The sequence below is a fragment of the Chrysemys picta genome, chromosome 2 (genome assembly GCF_011386835.1).
Source record: "Chrysemys picta bellii isolate R12L10 chromosome 2, ASM1138683v2, whole genome shotgun sequence".
NCBI classification, from domain to species: domain Eukaryota; kingdom Metazoa; phylum Chordata; order Testudines; family Emydidae; genus Chrysemys; species Chrysemys picta.
Genome location: NC_088792.1, coordinates 153,854,837 through 153,875,380, shown reverse-complemented (window position 1 = coordinate 153,875,380; position 20,544 = coordinate 153,854,837). Strand labels below are relative to the sequence as shown.

The window sequence follows — 20,544 nt, the reverse complement described above, 5'->3', positions numbered from 1 at the left end:
TCAACACACTGCAAATCTTGGGAGACTCAACACCACAGGAAGTCCACCCACGGAAGACCCGACTGGCAGCACCCGTCATGACCTCGGATTGGTCCAGGCATGCTATTTAAGCACAGCTGAAGTTTCAGGAAGTTGTCTGTCCAACTTGACACTGCCTAGCCTGTTGCTTCACAGACCGTGCTCTTGTTCCCTGCTTCGCACCCCGGCTCCGTTTCTTGGCTCATTTCCCGACTATGGCTACAATTTCCAATTAGAATCCTGATTCCAACCTTCCGCTTGACTTCTGGTGTCTGACTCTGACCCATGCGCCAACAACCAAGCCTGACAACCCACAGGCTCCTAATGTCACGATACCGTTAAGCACCTGCTTGTGACAAATCTTGGCCTCAAGCATTCGTGGAAGAAGCCCACGGGACTATTTTAACTTGAGAAGGAAGCACCTACTTGTGCATAAGTTTCTTCACTTCACGGTCTTCTTCTTCTTGGAGCTTCTGGATGAAGCTTTTAAGAACTGGCATTTCAAATTTGATGTACTGAGCAACCTGCGTTGAAAGGAAAAATAAGAACACAATGGACGGAGCACTACCAAACAAATTCCTGTCATTGGCAGATCTGAAAGTGCTTTAAGGGCATTTAAACCTCCTACCATCCTGCCCCCCCCCACCACCACCGGGGGCAGCATTCCCCCAGTACAAGGTTGATAAACTGAGGTATGGATGGTGAAGTCCCCCCCGCCCCCTGATGCAAAGAGAGCCAGCCCAAGTCTATCACTTAAACCCTCAAAAAGCAGGGTTTAAGTGGCATATAACCGTTGTGCTGGCCCTATGCACAGGGAGTGACCGGCTTTACAATAGATCACACTTCCAGTGACGTCAGTAGCAGGAGCTACTCCAAAAGCCCCACCCGAAGAGAGCAAATCGCAGGCCCCCAGTGTAACTGCTTAGGCAAAACACCGCTTGCCCTCTATTACATCCAGGCACCACAGGCCAGTGAGTCTATAGCTTCTTCTTATAAACCGCTGCTCACCGGTTTAACTGTTCTCTTTTCACAGGATGCTGCCTTGTGATGCAAGTTTCCTTCCATTCTATACAATGTAACTCAATGCAGAAGCTGTTTGCGCATTTGCAAAAAAGGCAGCAACACCAGTGTTGGGAAAATGTTGACATTTGGGAACACCTCACTGAAAGGTCTTTGCAATTGGCCACAAAATATTTCAAGACTAGAATGATCCTATAGTACGATGCAAGAGGAAATCTAGACAAACAATGGCAGCTTCCTTAAACAAGATGATTCAATACGTTTATTCAACCATTACTGAAGCTAAAGGCAAAAACAGAAATTCCTGGTTTTTCTGAACCATAGGAGCCAGTATTCTGGTTTGTTACACCAGTGTAACTTCACTGAAGTCAGACAAGTTACTCCAGGATTACACTGGTGTAAAAGAGTAGAATAGATCCCAGTAACTCTAAATGAAAATATCTTTTATATCCATACCACTTACTTTCTGCTAATACAAATCACTATAAATCAGTTAATGAAGAGACCTCCAATAATAATTTTGGCTGTACAAGCTGGTCTCAATTCTGGAGTGAACTCCAACCTCTCTCGAGTACATGTGCACAGATCCTAGTGTATGTGTGTCTACTGAGGGAGTGAAACCTGTTAAGTTCCATCAATTGATATAGAACACTGTATCCTGAACTCTGCTGACTTTCTGTCTTGTTTGCTGAAATTAAATGTGAGGACAAACAGGGAATCCAGTTGCAATAGGATTACACTCTATTATCCACCAGATGGCAGAAAATAGCTATTGGCTATGAGCATTAATTTCTCTCCTTTGAAACAATGGATTATGTCAAGGGACATGTTAGAAATGAGAGGTTGTAATGATTGTTGATCAAATGCGGAAGAGCTAAAATCTGATCACATGATCTGGCTCTTGATACTATAAAACTAGGGTAAGTGACAGAAGTCAGTGGCATAGCCAGGCAGATCCAGGTGATTTATTAATCCAAAGAGTGCCTGTTTTTACCATCCCGAAATGTTCCCATCCTGAACAGGGATAAGAAGTTCAAGTCTCAAAAATGTTCATGAATGAAAAATTAAAAACCAAAACCAATAAAAAAAAAAAGACACCCAAAAACTCTGCGATCAGGTCAAAAAGTTACATTTCAAAATGTTTAGTTTTCAACTTATATATTTTTATAATATTTTTATTACTATTTAAGTCAATTTTTTAAACAAAAAGTCTTCTGAATTAAAAAACAGCTTTTTCATTTCAAAACATGTCAAAATGAGAAATTTCAGCAATTTCAAAACTTTTCAAAAATTTTTCCAAGTGGAAAATTTATCAAAAAAATTGACCCTTTCCCATGAACAGTTTTGAATTCCGATGAATCTGCACTTTGGGACAAAAAACGCTTCCTCAAAACATTCCCAAACAGCCCTACAACCCAATCACTAAGGAGTTGGGTACTGTAGAGATGGGGTGTTGATAAGGGAACTCAACTTGGTAAACCTTCTGCATGGACTCAGCCATCATCCACTACAGCGACGAATATAGATTAATCAGGTTTGGCTACTATTTGGGAATTGTAACTTCACCCCTTATCAAAAAAGGCCGAGAGAGAGAGATGAAGGCTGAATCTTCAAAATGGATCTTAAAAGGGACTTAAGGTAAAATTTTCAGAACCACCTAATTGGATTTAATCTCCCAAGACACACTATGACCTATGGGCCTCTTGATGCCAACTGGCTGCGGACACTCAGGGTGCATCATTTTACAGGGATCCCTATGGACATGTAGTAGAGTTCACCAAAAGGTGTCATGTGATGTCTCTACCAAGAGCCGGTAGCCCGCCGCTCATTATAATCCTTACAAATGTGCGCAAGAAAGATATTTAAGAAGTTATGCATCTATGCTAAAAATTATGCTCGTAAGGTCACGAGGAGATAAGCATCTACTTCCTGCCTAAAAGGAACATGCTATCTCCCTGTCTGGTCCTAGGTGTACTCAGGGTTACCACTTTTGAAATGCAAAAAAAATGGCACCCCACACACAAAGGCAAGCCCACTGCCTCCCCAGCCACAAGGCAACTCCACACACACCCCCGGTTCCCCAACAGCCACTTATTGTATCTAGAGAGACATTATATATAGATAAGACTGAGAATATCTCGTCTCCTCACTCCTGTGGGACTCAAACCCTCTCTCGTGCACATGCACGGTGCGCTTGCATGTTGGTGGGCAGACAGCTGCTGTATTATCAACAGTTTTGATCTGTTATCGCGGAATAGGGGACACTGCAGCATCTTTAGCTGGACACAGACACTTAACATTAGCTATCCCAATGTATTGTGATAATAATGCAAATTTTTATATCCATGTAAAAAATAAAAATAAATAAATAAATAAAAAAGCCCTGGCAGATTAAATTATTTTCCTAGCAACTGGCAAATCCATAAAAAAAAAACAAAAAAAAAAAACCACACCACACACCACAGCCATGCCGGTCAAATACCGGCCAGATGGTAACAGACGGTAACACTACTTGTACGGCATATTGTCCACTTCACAATGAAAGGTCACAGCCACCCCTGGCTGCATAGCACTGGCAAGCAATGCTTTAGACATGAGAGTATCTTGTTAATTAAGTCCAGGCTCTAGAATGCATGTTACGATTTTATTTATAGGTAACCATTTGATTCCAACACTTCCACTTGAATTCGTAAGCTTTGTTACTCTGACTTGTACCGGTTTTCACTACCAACATATCTAAGTGCTGTGAGTAACGCAGAGTGGTGCTTGGAGGTGAAACTGGTAAGATGGGGGTTACTGCTTCTTTGGAACTCTGGAAATACTGCAAATGTTCAGCAGACCAGGGGCTGGATGCTCCAGGGAGATGTTTTCAGGGCTGGGCGGTTGGAGTGTGCCCATCGCTACCCCGTAGAGAGCGCAAGCAAGGCCTGCGGAGGCTTAGAGAGGACTGCTTGTGTTGCAGAGGCTGGTGGAGTTGGGGAGCAGGCCCAGACAAGGCTCCCTCAAGCTAAGGGCAGGTGATAGTGAGGTGTCTCACAGCCCTGGGCAACCCGGGAAATGTCACACCCACTGAAAAAGTCCCCAAATTAAAGTTTTACCCTACAACACCCAACTACCATCATATTTGGGTCCCTTAAGCTCATCCCACAATTGAAACAGACAATAAGATTGAACAGCAGTTATTCTTAAAGAAACCCTAGATATTCCCATAAAGAAAGATTCTCTGTTGCATTTTTAAAGCCATCTTGCAAACTATCCCCCGGCTATAAGCTATTAGCATACTTTAGTTTTAAAATTCTATAGGTCTTCTCCGTAGACTTATTAGCAATGCGTTCAATGTTTGTTGAGCCAAGCAGGGAAGTGATCTTTTCTCCTAATAATGCAAGAGCATTATTTCCCTGTCCTACCTCATCAGTGCCAAAATTCAAAACAGGGCCAGAACACTTGAGATCTCACAGCGCTTTTCGCAAGAGCACTTTATGTAGCATCTTGGCCAGATTCCAGTTGGTAATAACTTTCTGCTTTCCTAATCTCCCCCCCCCCACTCTCAGTTATAGATTATGGGGTCCTCTATTTCCTCCTAAGAGGAGCACCATGTTCCAATCCAGAGGCAGCAGCATGAAAATTGCAGGCACGCATGCTAGAGGGAAGAGAGATGGCGAACTTCAAGCACAGCTGAACACTGGCTCTGCATTTTCCGCTGAACAAGTTATGCACTTTTAGCATTTGCACTCATGCTACAAGTATGGCTTAATTGCAATGCTAGCCAGTTCACCTGGTTAAGTGCCCGCAGTGGGAGGATTGCCACTCTACTCCTAACACAGCACATGCATACAATGACAATATATACGAATATTCCCACACCCACTTATTTAAATAGCATAGCCCTGAAGCAAGACTGTACTTGGGAACATAGTATCAGGGGGTAGCCGTGTTAGTCTGTATCTACAAAAACAACAAGGAGTCTGGTGGCACCTTAAAGACTAACAGATTTATTTGGGCATAAGCTTTCGTGAGTAAAAACCTCACTTCTTCGGATGCATAGAGTGAGGTTTTTACTCACGAAAGCTTATGCCCAAATAAATCTGTTAGTCTTTAAGGTGCCACCAGACTCCTTGTTGTTTTTGGGAACATAAGCCTTCTCACTCAAACTAGCTGTTTTACATCTTTTCCCTGCAAGACCGCCTGTCCCTCCCTCTTCTTTCAGAGAGACCCCCTGTTTTTTATATTCCTGAGCTGGCTATTATGAGACGCATTTAACCTGCCTCCAGGGTGAGTCAGCAAAATAGTTCTGTATCGTCACACAAGCTCTTAGAGCTTAACAGTCTATGGTGCTCCACTCAAAGACACTCACATCATAGGTGACTTCTTCAACTTGGTCCTTCTCCATCAGGAAGACCTTGGAGACCTGTTCACACGGCCCTTGCAGAATGCGGGCAATCAGTGGATAATCTGTAGCCTTCAATTTCTGTTTTTCTGCAACGGGCCCCCCCACAGGACAGTAATTAGAAAACAGACCATACAGACAAAGCAGAAGATACTATTTTTAATCTTGGCAGTATCCCTTAAAGCAGTGGCTCACAACCTTTCCAGACGACTGTACCCCTTTCAGGAGTCTGATTTGTCTTGCGGATCCCCAGTTTCACCTCACTTAAAAACAATTTGCTTACAAAAATCAGACATGAATACACAACAAAGGGTCAGAGCGCACTATTACTGAAAAATGGCTGACTTTCTCATTTTTACCATACAATTATAAAATAAATCAATTGGAATATAAATATTGGACTTACATTGCAGCGTATAGTCTATAGAGCAGTACAAACAAGTCATTGTCTGTATGAAATTTTAGTTTGTACTGCCTTTGCTAGTGCTTTTTACATAGCTTGTTCTAAAACTAGGCAAACATCTAGATGAGGTGATGTACCCCCCTCTCCCCCCTGGAAGACCTCCGTGTACCTGCAGGGGCATGTGTACCCCTGGTTAAGAACCACTGCCTTAAAGATACGCAGCAGAGGTTGCCAATTAAGCCAAGTTACTCTAAACCATTACAGCTTGAGGATTTCTTCCAGACTTACCTCCGCTGGTGTGGACAATATACAATGCAAATTCGTCAGCCGAGTTTTCAATCTGAACCCAGGAAAAAAGAAAGATGTCAAAGTGTCAAAAGGCAGCTAGATTACTTTTTGAAAAAAGAAACACTTTGCACTTTCATAACACCTTGCATCCAAGGACTTGCAAGTACTTGATAAGAGACAATTCTCCACAATATGCTTTTGGCTTCAGGCAAGAATTCTAGCCATTTAGCAGATGGGTTAAAAAAATAGGGTAGAACTGGGAACAGAGCCTAGTATTCCTTTAGCTCAGGGGTGGGCAAAATACTGCCCGCGGACTGGATCCAGCCCGTCTAACATTTCTGTCCAGCCTGCCAGGCTCTTTGGCTGCCCCCTCACAATCTCTGGGCTGCTAAATGTCCCGTGGCGCAGCGGGGTGCTCAGGCAGGATGCCTGCCTGCCTGCCGTGGCACCACGCCGCTCCCAAAAGCCGCCAGCTACTGCAGGCATGTCTCTGCGCACCCTGGCGGGAGGCGGCTCTCCACACTGCCCCCGCCTCAAGGGCCATCCTCACAGCTCCTATTGGCTGCAGGGGTGGTGCTTGCAGGTGCAGGCAACACACAGAGACCTGCTGCCTCCTTCCCTGCAAGGGGTGCGCAAAGATGTGCCAGCAGCAGCCGGCTGCAGCTCCCGCCTGAGCCCTGCTGCACTGCCAGCGGGGAGCCACCTGTGGTAAGCACCTCCCAGCCGGAGCCTACACCTCACACCCCCTCCCGCACCTCAACCCCCAACCCCAGATCAGAACCCCCTCCTGCACCCAAACTCCATCCCAGATCCTTCACCCTCTCCTGCAACCCAATCCCCTGCCCCAGCCCGGAGCGGCCCCCTGCACCAAACTCCCTCCCAGATCCGACACCCCCTCCATTAATATAGTAAAAATGTGCGGCCCTTGACAACTTACCAGAATTCGTGGAGTGGCCCCCCTGCGAAAAATTATTGCCCACCCCTGCTTTAGCTTTATTATGGTAACACCTAGCGAATAGGGCCCCATTGTGCTAGGCGCTGTACATACATATAAGTAGCGTCTCTGCCCCAGAAAGCTTACAGTCTAAGTAGACAAAGGGTTCCAGGGGAAACAGAGACACAGACAGGGGAAGTGACTTTACTAAAGTCACTCAGCAGGTCAGTAGCTGATCCAAAAATAGAGTTCTGGTTTCCTGACTCCCCCCTCCAGTGCTCTGTTCAGTAGGCTGCCCTGCTCCGGACAAAACCCCTCCCAAAAGTGGGAAGCAGAATCCACCTCCCTGCTTTAGGCACAAGAAACATGCTTGGTCCAAGCAATGGTTCACTTCTGACTTTGCTTGGTCTGAACCAAGCAGTTGCCCAGGATTCTCTGATACAAAGACCCTGTTGAACTAAAAAAGCATCTTAAATTATACGAGTTTAATGAGAAGGTTTAATGGAGAGAGTAAATTGGGATAAAACTTGCCTTAAATTTATTGAGCAGCAGTTTGAGAGCTTGAGAAGTGGTCATTGTGCTGTTTATCCTGACATTAGTGACTGAGCCATAGGCTGGTGTGAACACAGATGTCTTGGGATGGAAAAGACACAATGGATTTGGATTACAATAAGCACAATATGCATCGGTAATTTTCCTCACAAACACTTCCCCTCCCCCACCCAGGCAAAGTTCACTCCAATGCTCTCCTCAGCCCAAGGTCTAGGCACCTTTCAAGTCCCATTTAAACCCTATTTTGAAGAATTCAGGGGATCCCAGGTTTACTGCACATGGATGGGTTTTTGGGACCCAGCCAAGGTCGCTAAAAGTAGGAACACACTACAGAGCTACTCTTCAGCCACATAATCAGTGCTGACATTTGAATAGTGACACTTTCTTTTTAATCTGCTATTCAAGTTATTTTCTGGCACTTCAAAAGTGTAACTAAATGCTCTGTCTGGGCTCCGGGTCCTTACTTTGTGATTGTAGAAATGCCCGTTGATGGAAAACCGATGGCGTTTGATCCGCCGCTGTTCACTTGGAGTACGGAAATTCCCCCTGCGACGGACTCCCACGTCACTCCGAGTCCGCATCAGCTGTGGAGTTTCCTCTTGCTGGGGTTTTAAGTCTCCGACATCTGAGATTAAGAGTAAGAATGGCTTTAAAACAAGAGACTCACATGTGTAAAAGGAGATACCACTGGAGAAACAGGTGTCATTACTACTTACATGGTCAGCTCTTTGGGGGAGGGACCATCTCCTTGTTCTGTGTTTGTCCAGCACCCAGCACAATGGGGTCCTGGTCCACTACTGGGGCTACTAGGCACTGCCACAAAACAAAGACCTCCAGAGGTCATCTAGTCCATCTTGATCCTACACTGAGGCAGGACCAAATAAATCTAGATCATCCCGGACAAGCATTTATCCGACTTGTTCCCAGCACTGGAAGCTGTTAAGAATTCCATAGCCTCCTTTGCCAGCCTGTTTCAGTACTCAACTACTCTTATAGCTAGAGAGTTTTTCCAAATATCTAACCCCAGTCTCCCTTGCTGCAGATTAAGCCCATTAGTTCTTGTTCCACCATCAGTGGACACGGAGAACAATTGATCACTTTCCTCCTCCTAATAGTCCTTAACATATTTGAAGACTTAGCAGGTCCCCCCTCAGTCTTCTTCTCTCAAAACTAAATGTGCCCAGTTTTTTTAACCTTTCCTCACAGGTCAGGTTTTCTAAACCTTTGATCATTTTTATTGCTCTCGTCTGGACTCCCTCTAGTTTGTCCACATCTTTCCTGAACTGTGGCACCCAAAGCCAGACACAGTACTCCAGCTGAGGCCTCACCAATGCCAAGCAGAGTGAGATAATTACATCCCCTGTCTTAGATATGACACTCCCACTAATATACTCCAGAATGATACTAGCCTTTTTTGCAACTGCATCACGTTGTTGGCTCATCTTCAATTTGTGAACCACCATAATAACCCTGTCTCTATCATTATTCGATATTAACACTAATTGTACAAAATGACAGTTCCAGAAAACACCTGCTTATAAGAAGGTTTAAAGTAGGGTGGGGAACCTCCGGCCCATGGGCTGGATCTGGCCCCCTGCTTCATTTCATCCGGCCCGTGGCAAGTGTCCGCGCCATGGCCCAGAAGCTCCAAGCCTTGTTACCACTCCCGCCACAGGGCTGGAGCTGCGAGCCAGGTCGTTAAAAGTCCGGTCAGCTCCACGCAGCGACCGGAAGCGACCAGCATGTCCCTGCGGCCCCTAGGCGCAGGGTGATCAGGGAAGCTCCATGTACTGCCATTGCCCCCAGCGCCGGCACCACAGCTCCCACTGGCCGGGACCTGTGGCCAATGGGAGCTGTGGGGGCGGGGCCTGCAGGTACAGGCAGCGCGCACTGCAGAGAGTCCCCTGGCCCTTCAACCTAGGGGCTGAACATGGAGGCCACTTCTGGGAGCCTGCCTTAGCCCCGCTGCGCCACCATCGGGGAGCCACCTGAGGTAAGTGCTGCCTGGCCGGAGCCTGCACCTTGAGCCCCCTGCCCCAGGTCGGAACCCCCTCCCGCACCCTAACTCCCTCACAGACCCCACATCTCCTCCCATACCCCAACCCGCTACCCCAGCCCTGAGCCCGCTCCCGCACTCCAAACCCCCTGGCCCTGACCCAGAGCTCCCTCCTTCATCCCAAACCCCTCATCCCCAGCCCCACCCCAAAGCTCTCACCCCCTCCCGCACCCCAATCCCCTGCCTGGAGCCTAGGGGAAGCCCCGAGCCTCCGCAGCCCCCACCTCCCTCATGGGGCTGTGTGTGGTCCACGACTGATTTTTTTTCTGTGGGTCAGTGGCCCCTGATAGAAAAAAGATCCCCCACTCCTGGTTTAAAGTGATGCAAAGTTCTGCATTTTTTAGCCTGAAATCAATTAGAGTTAGTGCAATATAATCTTAGCTGCTGGTTTATATATTAACCCTAGGGTGACCAGATGTCCCGATTTTATAGGGACAGTCCTGACTTTTGGGGCTTTTTCTTATATAGTCTCCTATTACCCCACACCCGCTGTCCCGATTTTTCACACTTGCTGTCTGGTCACCCTAATTAATCCACATCATCTTTTTCATCTATCGATGGAGGCTATTAATTCACAATTGCAGTGTAAATCCATGCAACTACTTGGCTACAGCCTCTTCTTTTACGATGTTAAAGCATCTTACTCTTCTTGTCATATTTTAACCTTTTTTAAAAATGAGAACAGGAGACGCAAGCCAATACTTAACATCTCTGAATAAAAACTGGCCCATATCCAGATTATAATGAAATAGCAGTTCATCCATTTTTAATGAACCACTTGAGCTAGGACTTAATTATTATTATTATTTTTTTAAATTCAAAGCACGTCCGTGCCAACAGAATCTCTTGCACGTTCCATTCCCCCCCCAGACAGGCAACAGTGATCCAACATTCACGAGGAGTCCTAGCTGTACATTATGTAGCAGTTTTATGGGCATATATGACAACCACAATAAAGGTTTTTGCAAGGCCATGCTATTAATAGAAGACACCTCTCAAGGTACCTCAGACAAGTAATAATAACCAACACTGAGATGGGTGATTGCTACGTTCCAAGTGCCTCGCACATACCAGGTAGTTGGTCCTCGACGCAGCTGCCAGGGAGGGACGTATCAAGCACTTTGACACGTAGGGAAGCTAAGGGAGACAGGGTCAGAGCTCTTCTTTCAGAGATTCTGAGCACCTACCATCTGAAGTGCTAATGGGAGCTACATGTGCTCAGCGCCTCAGACAAGCGACTTGGCCACAGAGTGAGCGAGTAGCTGAGTTAGGGTCATGTGGCTCCCAACGCCCAAATGCCAGACGCCATTTCTGTAACAGCAGAAAAGCGTCCAGGCGTCTTAAGGGGCAGGGTGGGAAAACAAAATTTAACCGAGAAAAGGCACGTCCGTAAGAAGCCATGATATAAACCACATAGGGTTGCAACTGCCCTTTCAGGCCCAACCCAGATTACAATTCCATCTCTCTACCCCACCAGCCAGTCCCCGAGAAAGAACATAATGGAACGAAGCTACATTAACAAGGGAGCCGTTGCAGAAAGGATGTAGACTTCCTGTTTTTACAGACCCACACACAGCTTCCTCTGATATGGTCAGATTGCCCCGGTAAAGAAGGCGTTAGAAGGAGTCCTAAGACAGGCACACTCGTTAAACGCACTGAGCACTACTTACCCACGATGGAGAAGATTTCCCAACTGTGCATAGCCTTTTAGAGAATTAACATTTAGATAGCACTTTCCCTCCCAATAGATCCCAAAGCCATTGCCATGGCTTTACAGGAATGGCTTCATCTACTGCTGAAAAGCAGCCATCTCCAGAGAGCAACACGGTGGGTCTTTAACAGTGTCTTGGAACACTGCATAGCAGTCAAGGAGGGGAAGCTGATCAACCAGCCAGAATTGCAGGAAGATCCAGACAGGCAAACTGTGATTACAGATTGTCTTGTCCTCGGGACTTCTCCATCCACACCCTTGGAAGATGGGCCATGGGGGTCTTCAATGATCCCAAATGATCTGGTTTTCTGTTTCTCTGTCTCAAGAGGACAGCTTTGGCAGCACCACCAGTTAATGCCATTCTGGGGCACCCATTAAGCACCAAGACACAAAACGGAGCATTGGGGTAGTTTGGTCCCAGGAATAGGATACAGGATCTGGAGAAAGGAGACCTGGATTCTATTCCCAGCTCTACCACAGAGGCCTTGGCCAGTCAGATCCTTTCCCTGTGCCTCTATTCACAGCAGGAACTAGTTCCCCATCCCAACTGGAATACAAATAACAACCTAGTGAAGAACAACCCCATTCCCTACAGCTTTTGGGCAGTCTCCCATCCAAGCAGCAACCCAACCTAACCCTGCTTAGGGTGGAAGATCAGGCAGGATCAGAGCTCAAGGCAACAGGACGGCACAACACCAGCATGGTAAGGGTTACTACACTAAAGCATGCCTGGAGCAGAGACAAACCTCCCTCTGCTCTTTACACAGGAAAGGCCCTTCAGACTCAATTCTGTGTGCACACACAGCTGAAGGGGGGGGGGGGGGGGGCGGGAACTTCTTAGAAATGTTTACTTCTCCATGGTAACGCTACTAAACAATGGCTCCTATTCTTCCTCTTGCAAACCGGGAGCAACCCAAGCACCAGGGGCGCAGGGGGACTGCCAAAGGAAAGGGAAGCATGGGGACAAGTGGAGATTGTTACTCAACAACCCTTGCTTTCCTTTGGGGTTTCACTCTGGGCTTTCGGAGTAGCTTCTATGACACCTGCATAGCTTCTGGGCAAATGGCAAAGGCCACGCTGGTCCCACACGAACATGCTCCCTGAGATTTCTGCAGTGGATATTTTGGGTTAGGCTTAAAGAACTCAACAGGTTAACATAGCAACAACTCCCTTCCCGGGGAATCTGAACGCGATAGGGCCAGAGAGGTTGGAGAGGAAGATACAGGAATAGGCAATGTTAAAAAAACAAACCCTGACTCATTCAATGCAGAGGATGGACAGTGCTCACTGAACAAGCAGCTATTGATTGTTTCTTCTTATCCTTGTTATTCAATGTGGGGACCTTGGTCTTAATTACTGTACACCGTTTAAACGTGCTGGGAAACTCTTGGGCGACTATAACTAAAGGCATTGCTACTTATAATATAGATAGATAAACCATTTCATGCGAGACACATGCAAGAATAATTTCTGACAGAGTGATTCCACTGAATCAAAGAGATTGGAATAAAAGAAAGCAAAAGTTTTAGGCATGGGGCATCACCCCTTTGGTTTATACTGGAACAGCTTACTTAAATAAAACAGATCAGTTAGCAAACCCACCATCCTGGTCTCACCTGTTCCACTCTCTGAGTCATCAGCATCCGTGGGGGTGTCAACATCTGTAATCTGAATATCGGGTATGATACTTGGCTTCACTGCAGACCTAATGAAGAGACAGACATATTGTTACAATACAAGATCAAAGTCACCAGCCAATACAGCGAGCTCACTTTCTCACACATAATGGAATGTCAGATGTGGGTGCCTCATCTAATGGACTTTAAAAAAACAACAAAAAAACAACCCACTAACACACACCCAAGTAAGGTTCGTATCTCAGAGTATGTAGCCAGGCCAGATAACCCCAACACAAATACAAGCAAGGTGGAAATTCACCCCTTGTGCAAAAGGGCCAGCCCACTTTTGCTGGTCCTCCACACAGGGGTGAATTTCATCCCTGGACACTTTCCGGTTTTATACCAGACTGAGGTACATACACCCGTACACACGCACACACTGGAAGCCAAGAAGACTGGAACTGAAATTTTGGATCAGAGGCAAGAGTGGGCCCCCTATTTGACAAGGCAAAAGCTTGCTAGGTTTCATTTCTATTGCCATTAGTCTGTAAAGTAATTCAAAGACAGTGTCCGCTGTTGGACGTAGCAGAGAATTTCTGCCACCCTAGTTTTCAATAACGCTATTTACTTCTCCACACTACAGCAGGGAGAGATTTTCGGCTTTTAGTCCCACAAAGTCTAATACCTGGGGAGACCGCTGAAGTGACCCTCAGATTTAACTTGGCTAAGACACTGCAAGTGATGTACGCCCCTCTGCAGTGACGTGCAATGCCACCGCATGACTTCAGTCCTCTTAGTAGCTGGCACTTGCACCAAGTCACATTCTGCTCTCAATAGCTATGCAGAAGTACTGGGTCCAGGAGATCGCATTCAGGGCTAGAAGTCAGGAAACTGGGTTCTATTCCTGGCTCTAATCTGCTGGATGACATGGGACAGTTCGCTTCTCTCTGTTCCCCCACCCATGTCTTGTGTATTAAAATTGTAAGCTCTTTGGGACAGGGACTATTGTACTGTGAGACCATACAGTACCCAGTGTAGACTGGTTGGGTCTCTAGATGCTATGGCAAAAAACACAACAGTGTGTCCAAGTGCCATGGAATTCAGTGCCTACATGATGATTTTAAGTATTGTTTTTCAATGCACCCCACATCTTAACACACAGCTAAATGGAATGCATTGGTCCTGGTAAGACAGTCAATGAAAAGTCAATCTATTAGTTCAATCAAAAGTTTATCATTTGACAAGTCCAATTCATTAGCTGTAATATCAGCAAATCAGTAAGGACTTTATGCAGTTAGAAAGATCAGGTGGCTTTCTAAAAGAGATTGCCCACATTTCTGGAGATTTAAGGGAAGTGTAATGATGCCTTTTGATAACATAGCAAAGCAAAAAACAATGTGTTGCGCAGGATTAATGCCCTATAACTGTGTACCCATCTCAGCTCTTAATATCAAACTACTCGGCCAATGGAAATGTTCTGGATGTAGATTTTCCAGCTATGATTTTCATCCAAACTGATTTTTATAGGGGGAAAAAAATTGATGAAGTTTTCCCCCAAATTCCCTTCCCCTTTTATTCCCCCCCCCAGCCAACTTTACTTAAGTTGGATGTTTTGAACAGTAAGTTTTTGTTGGGCTTCACCGCTGAAGAGAGGATCTCCTAACAAATATAAAAACAAATATCAAATGTTTCAAAATATAGGAGGATTTTCCTTCAGAGATAGATCCCATGGAATATGTTTGTACAACACCCACAGTGGCTTCCTCCCTCCCTCCCCCCCCCCCCCACACCCTGGTCATAAAGAATAATGTGGTCGTACCAGAATGATGTGAAGAAAGTACCGTGAAGTAAGACAGGCAGCAACACAATGATTCCAAGAGTCGCATGATGCAAGACAAGACATAAGGAGAGTTCACTCAACAATGAGATGATGGAAAAATCATAAGGACAGGAAGGGAGGAGAGGGAGACAGGACCGATGAGGTTTACAGTTCAAGACAGTGAACTGGGACTTCTCCCAGCTCTGCCACAGCTTGACAGCATAACCTCTGTGTGCCTCAGTTTACCTAGACGTAAAGCAGTGATAATACTAGCTTACTTCACCGTAGGGGCTAGGAGACTAAATTCATTCGTTTGTAAGAGGCTCATTAGCACTCATTTCCTTTCTGGGATAGTCTAAGCCACCTAGGTGGAGGCAATGTTAACTTTCCCATCCCAGTCTTCACATTACTTTCTCCCGGTCACATTTATAGACACTTTCATAGAGTTTAAGGCCAGAAGCGACTATCAGATAATCTAGTCTCATCTCCTGTATATCACAGCCCCTAAAATTTCACCCAGTTACCCCTCTGTTGAGCCCCATAACGTGTATTTGGCTAAAGCTCATCTTCCAGAACAGCACCGAGTCTTGAGTTAAAGACAAAGACGGGGAATCCACCACTTTCTGGGTAGTTTGTTCTAATGATTAATCACCCTCACTGTTTAAAAATAAATAAATAAAATGGTGCCTTATTCCCAGTTTGAATGGGTCTGGTTTTAGCTTCCAACCATTCTTGTTCTGCCTTTCTCCACTAAATGAAAGAGCCCTTTAATACCGGCAATTTTCTCCCTATGAAGGTGGTTTCTACACTCTATCAAGTCACTGCTCAGTCTGGTAAGCTAAACAGACTGAGCTCTTAAAGTCTCTCACTGTGAGACATCTTCTCCAGCCCTCAAATCATTGTTGTGGCTCTTTTCTGCACCCTCTGTAATTGTTTCAATGTCCTTTGCAGAACGCTGACAGCAGAACAGGATACAGTACTCCAGTCTTTCTCCTCAATGACATGTATTGTCCGTAGGACCCCTAACTCTCCCTCAGAGTCACTGCTTTCCAGGATCTAGTCCACCATTCTCTTTCTCGCCTTGTCTTCACTGAATTTTTGTACCTTAGGTGAAAGATTAGCCTAGGGTAAAAGTCCAAATATTTGCTACAAACATACCCATGGAAAAACATCCAAACTAGTCTTTACAAATATGTCAAGTGCCAATTAACGTTGGATAATCAGTTAACGCAAGGTGCAAAAGACAAGGCCCCATCTTCACTAGGGAAAAAAAGGTTAAATCTTAACACGTGATTTAAACAAAACAAAATGTGGACAAGGCAGTTGTAGTTTTAACTTGCGTTAGCCCTTCAAGGTAAACACGAGCAACTGTTGCCCAGGGAGTCTTGCTTCCTCCCCCCCGACCCCCTTTTTGACTTTTTTGTTTACTCTGGAAGGTGTAGTTTTTGGGTTAGCCAGAGAGCTGAACTATCCAATCTGCAGGGAAACTGAGCCAACAGCCAGATCTGATGGTGGGAACATAAGGCACGCCCTAGCTGGGCCAGAGAGAACAAAGCTGTATTAAAGTTACATACTCTTTGTAGGGAAGTTGCAAGAGCCAAGCGAGGAAAATAATTCTATTGGCAAATCAAGAAGTTAGAATACCTCCTACGGGATATGTTAAAATATCAAGTCAGTGAAATACACCGACTCTAAATAAAACCAGGGGAAAGTTCACTCTACAGCAAACCTAAGCAAGCTTAGCTTCTGTTGTAGATTGGGTTGCTTTTCATTGCCTTCCAGATAACGCGCACACAAAAAGCAGCACTGCAAGATGGGAATTCACAAGGCTGTCTCTCATGTTTGTTTACCAACTGGGAACGAAGAATTAATACCGCCAGCCAGCAACTGTACAGAAGATTTTTTTCCATCCACAGATCTCCAATAGCTTTACAAGAGGTTCCCAGTTCAGAGATGGGAAATTGAAGCACGCAGGAGTTGTGTGATGTTGAACAGGTCACCTAAGTCAGTGGTACAGCTGGGAAAGAAAGCCCCAGGTGTCTCAGTTCCTACGACCCAACTGGTTCTCTGAAATAAGCAGACTGCACTGGTAGAGCCCTAAGCCCAATAGCAGGACCTGCCCATCACAGGAGTAAGGACTTAGTGGCTGCAAACAGCCGCTTTATTAGGCGAGGCAAAAGAAAGCCTCTCGAGCAAGATGGCAGGAGATGCGAAAAGCTCACCTTAGATGTACTGAGGGCTTTGAGCACCAGCAACTGCCTACACCAGTAGCGCTGGTCTATTCAGCAATGAGCCAACTGGCTAGATTCTCCTCAGCAGCAGCAGGGCTACAGAAGTTCCCCAGTCTCCCCCATAGGGCTGTACAAACCATCACCGTAACGTTGACCAGCTCAGATGGGAAGAGCTTAGCACACAGTTGTAATCTGAAGGCAACCAGTAGGGTGGCAGTGTGGCCTAGTGGAGATGGCACTAGAATAGGACTTTGGAAACCTGGGTTCTGTTCCCGGCTCTGCCACTAACCCGTTGTGTGACCTTGAGAAAGTCACTTCACCTTCCAGTGCCTCAGTTTCCCCTCCCACCCTATTTAGCATGTAAGCTCTTAAGGGCAGAGCGTGTCTTCCTACATGTTTGTACAGCACCTAGCATACTGGGGCTGTGCTCCTGGTTGTGGCCTCTAGGCGCTACTGCAATACAAGTAATAACACACGCATCACTCAATTCTCCAGGTCAGGCATTTCAACACTCTCCCCCAGTGACTGCAGATGACACTTGCAATAAGCCTTAATTCAACCTCAGTAGGGAGGAAAACCTCATCAACCTGTTTCTGGAGCTGCATGTTGGGTCCCGGTGTTGCATGTGTGCAGTCCAGCAGACACCCATGGATGTCTCTACCAAGACAACGAATCCATGCCCGGGAGTTCTAACAACAGCTTCCTCCCTAAGCAGAGCGGACCATCTACTGACCCCTGTGCGCCCAGGTTGCAGCCAGAATGCCAAGAGGAGGAGGAAGGAGGAGGCCGGATCCGCTGGTTGTCATCCTGCATCTGCAGCCGAATGGGCCTGCGCAAGCCCCAGGAGATGTTCAGCAAGCCCTCGACGATGAACTCGCCTTCCTCCTGGGCAACAAACACAAAGACACACATCAACATCTCAGAGCGCTGCCTTGGCCAGAGCCCTCTCCTCCTCAGCAAGGCAGATCTAAACACACAGCCCTGCCGTCCTGTCCTGCCCTTACTCCCCACCAGGCTCTCCAAACACTTGATCATCACTAACAAAGCCTCACAATGTGAGAGACGGGCCATATCATCTCCACAGTATGGACAGGGAAATGGAAAGCCGAATGGTGTTGGATTTACTCAGTGTGTGACATCATGCCATTGGGCAACGCTGGAAACAGAACCAGGAGTCCTGACTCCAGGCCTAGTCTACGCTTAAGTTTTAGGAGTAATATTTTGCTTAGGGGCATGATTTTTTTAAGCCAATGTAGTTATACTGGTAAAAGCCCTAGAACAGAGGCAGTTACACCAGTATAAAGAGACTTTGTACTAGTATAGCTTATTCCCTTTCCCATATGGAAATAAGTATACTGGTAGAAAGCACCTTTACGGAGATACGGCTGCACACAGTCAAGGTAGTTGTGTCTCTTTAACGACACCAATATAGTTAGTGAGATACAACTTTCTAGTGTAGATAAGAAATCCCCTGTTCTAACCCTAGACTATGCTCCCCGCCCAGAGTTGGGAAAAGAACCCAGGAGTGCTGACTCCCAGCCTTCTGCTCTAACTAAAAGCCCACCTTCTCTCAGGTGCCGTGCATTCGATACTCCAAAAAGCATCCCACAGCACACAATGGGCGACAGGCTTAAATCATGCAACATTAAGGAACAATGATATTACTGATAAAAAGTTGGTCTAGAGGATCATGGTGTTTTCATTCCAGCCTTAACCTTTGAATCCCAGGAAGAGACCGGATCCCACTCCCATTTAAATGAGTGTCAAAATTCCCATTGATTCTGAAAGGTGATCGTGTGGGAGAGGGGAGAGCCCAGAGCCCATTGGATCTCTAGGTCTCCCTCCGTAAAATAGGAGCCCCACAGCTGTAGAACTCCTCCTTGCAAGAATAACCAGCAATCAGCTTGCTTTGCCAGCAATCACTTTTTGACCTCCAAGGTGGGCACTGACCCAGACGGGCTCGTTTTTCCACGCAGCCTCCTCCATTTAAGTCACAAGACCAGCCTGCTCCATATTTACTCATTGATTTCTCACCTCTCTGTACCGGAGCTGCAAATTCTGACCTTCATAATACAAGTTGTAGGTCTTCAAGTGCAACAGCAGTTCATTTCTGGAAGATAAATAACATTAATGCAGGCAAGGAGTCGCACTGAGATGAAGAAAGAACCAAAGCCTGAGAAACTCGGGTTCATATGCTGCTCCCGGCCCTGTGGTATCAGAGCGCCTGACCTGAAGCAGGTTTGATGGAGTCAGGAATGACTTTCCAGAGCCAGGGCTGGATTAAGGCAAACAGGTTATAGGCACGATGCCTCATGACCCCGCATCTACATGGGATGGCAGGAGCAGGCTCCCCACGGCAGAGCCATCTGATGCCCTGCTGAGGGACTTAGCACTGCTTCTCTTTGGCCAGGCTTAGGCTACCCCACTTCTACAGCCCTGGGATCTGCCCAGGAGACTGTCTGCAGGCTCTGGCAGGAGTCACTGCAGTGGTTACGCTCGCGTCGCTCTTTCAAGCTTTTCTTTACAATAGCAAGGGATGGAAAAACATTTTCTCTTAGCTATGAAAGTGGAGATTCCCACGGGATCTCCTGACTGTGGGAGACGAGGCCCTGGGTGTGGGTCCGTAGCACTGATGGCTTAATCCAGCCATATCCAGAGCTTGCATTCAACGACTGAGGGCTACGAGACCAGAAATTGGTCGTTCCCTGCCTCGGCTTCCACTCACACTGCACGGAAAAGGGACGTGTTGGGGAAAAGCACAAGCATGCCGAGGTGGAAACAGAGACCCTCTTCCTAACCTTCGTGACGTGGCGCACAACAGCTGCCATCTGGAGAGGGGAACTCACTGCTCCCTAGGGATGCATCAGGCCTCTGTGTAGCTCCTACTATTCCAGATATGGGGCTGGCAGCGAGGACAGGCTGACGTAAACAGGACTCCCCACCCTTACCCCTGTACACATACACCTCCTTTCCTTCTCCTCTCCTGTACCTCAGCCTGCCTTGATGGACCTTAACAGAGCACTGTCCTTATTACCAACGAGTGCCAGGCGGCTCATGCGTTCCAGTAGGGATTCTTCCCAGGCAGTTACTGAGCAGTAAGCTGGAATCTGGAGCCGGTGACCATTTAGTATATGCATTATTGCAGCACCTAGATTCTCTCTCACTCACCCACCCACCCACCCCGCACAGAGTCAGAGACTGTCCCTGCTCTAAACAGACATGACTGGGGCAGGGAGTATTATCCACATAGAAGGCAAAGTGCAGCCCTGAGCAGTTAACTGATTTGACCAAGACAGTCTTCGATAAAGCCAAGAATAAAGTCCAGAACTTCTGAGTCCTAGTCCAGGATCTTAACCACATGGGACAAGGAGTACACTGTGCCACTCTGTGCTGCCAGCTGCACATCTGGAAATGCGGAAAAACCGATACCCAGAGAACCAGAACCACATACTAGAGGTCCAGTGATCACTTCCCATTTTGTTTCCATAAGCCCTTCAAAAAACAAT

The 20,544-nt window shown here is 46.5% G+C and overlaps 1 protein-coding gene across 3 annotated transcripts in view; it reads right to left on the bottom strand.

Annotated features, from left to right (window-relative positions):
• RASSF2 (Ras association domain family member 2) overlaps positions 1 to 20,544 on the bottom strand; it is a 44,303-nt gene that overhangs the window by 8,302 nt on the left and 15,457 nt on the right. For 2 of the 3 annotated variants that reach the window (XM_042840281.2, XM_042840282.2), the window contains exons 3-9: positions 19,073 to 19,148; positions 17,772 to 17,923; positions 12,986 to 13,074; positions 8,067 to 8,227; positions 7,582 to 7,683; positions 6,117 to 6,168; positions 5,393 to 5,514 (exon numbers count right to left, since the gene is read on the bottom strand). In XM_042840281.2, the coding sequence (XP_042696215.2) occupies positions 5,393 to 5,514; positions 6,117 to 6,168; positions 7,582 to 7,683; positions 8,067 to 8,227; positions 12,986 to 13,074; positions 17,772 to 17,923; positions 19,073 to 19,148 (754 nt within the window). Of the gene's footprint in view, positions 1 to 444; positions 543 to 5,392; positions 5,515 to 6,116; positions 6,169 to 7,581; positions 7,684 to 8,066; positions 8,228 to 12,985; positions 13,075 to 17,771; positions 17,924 to 19,072; positions 19,149 to 20,544 lie in introns of all 3 variants that reach the window. The other variant, XM_005285189.4, reaches the window with a different exon arrangement.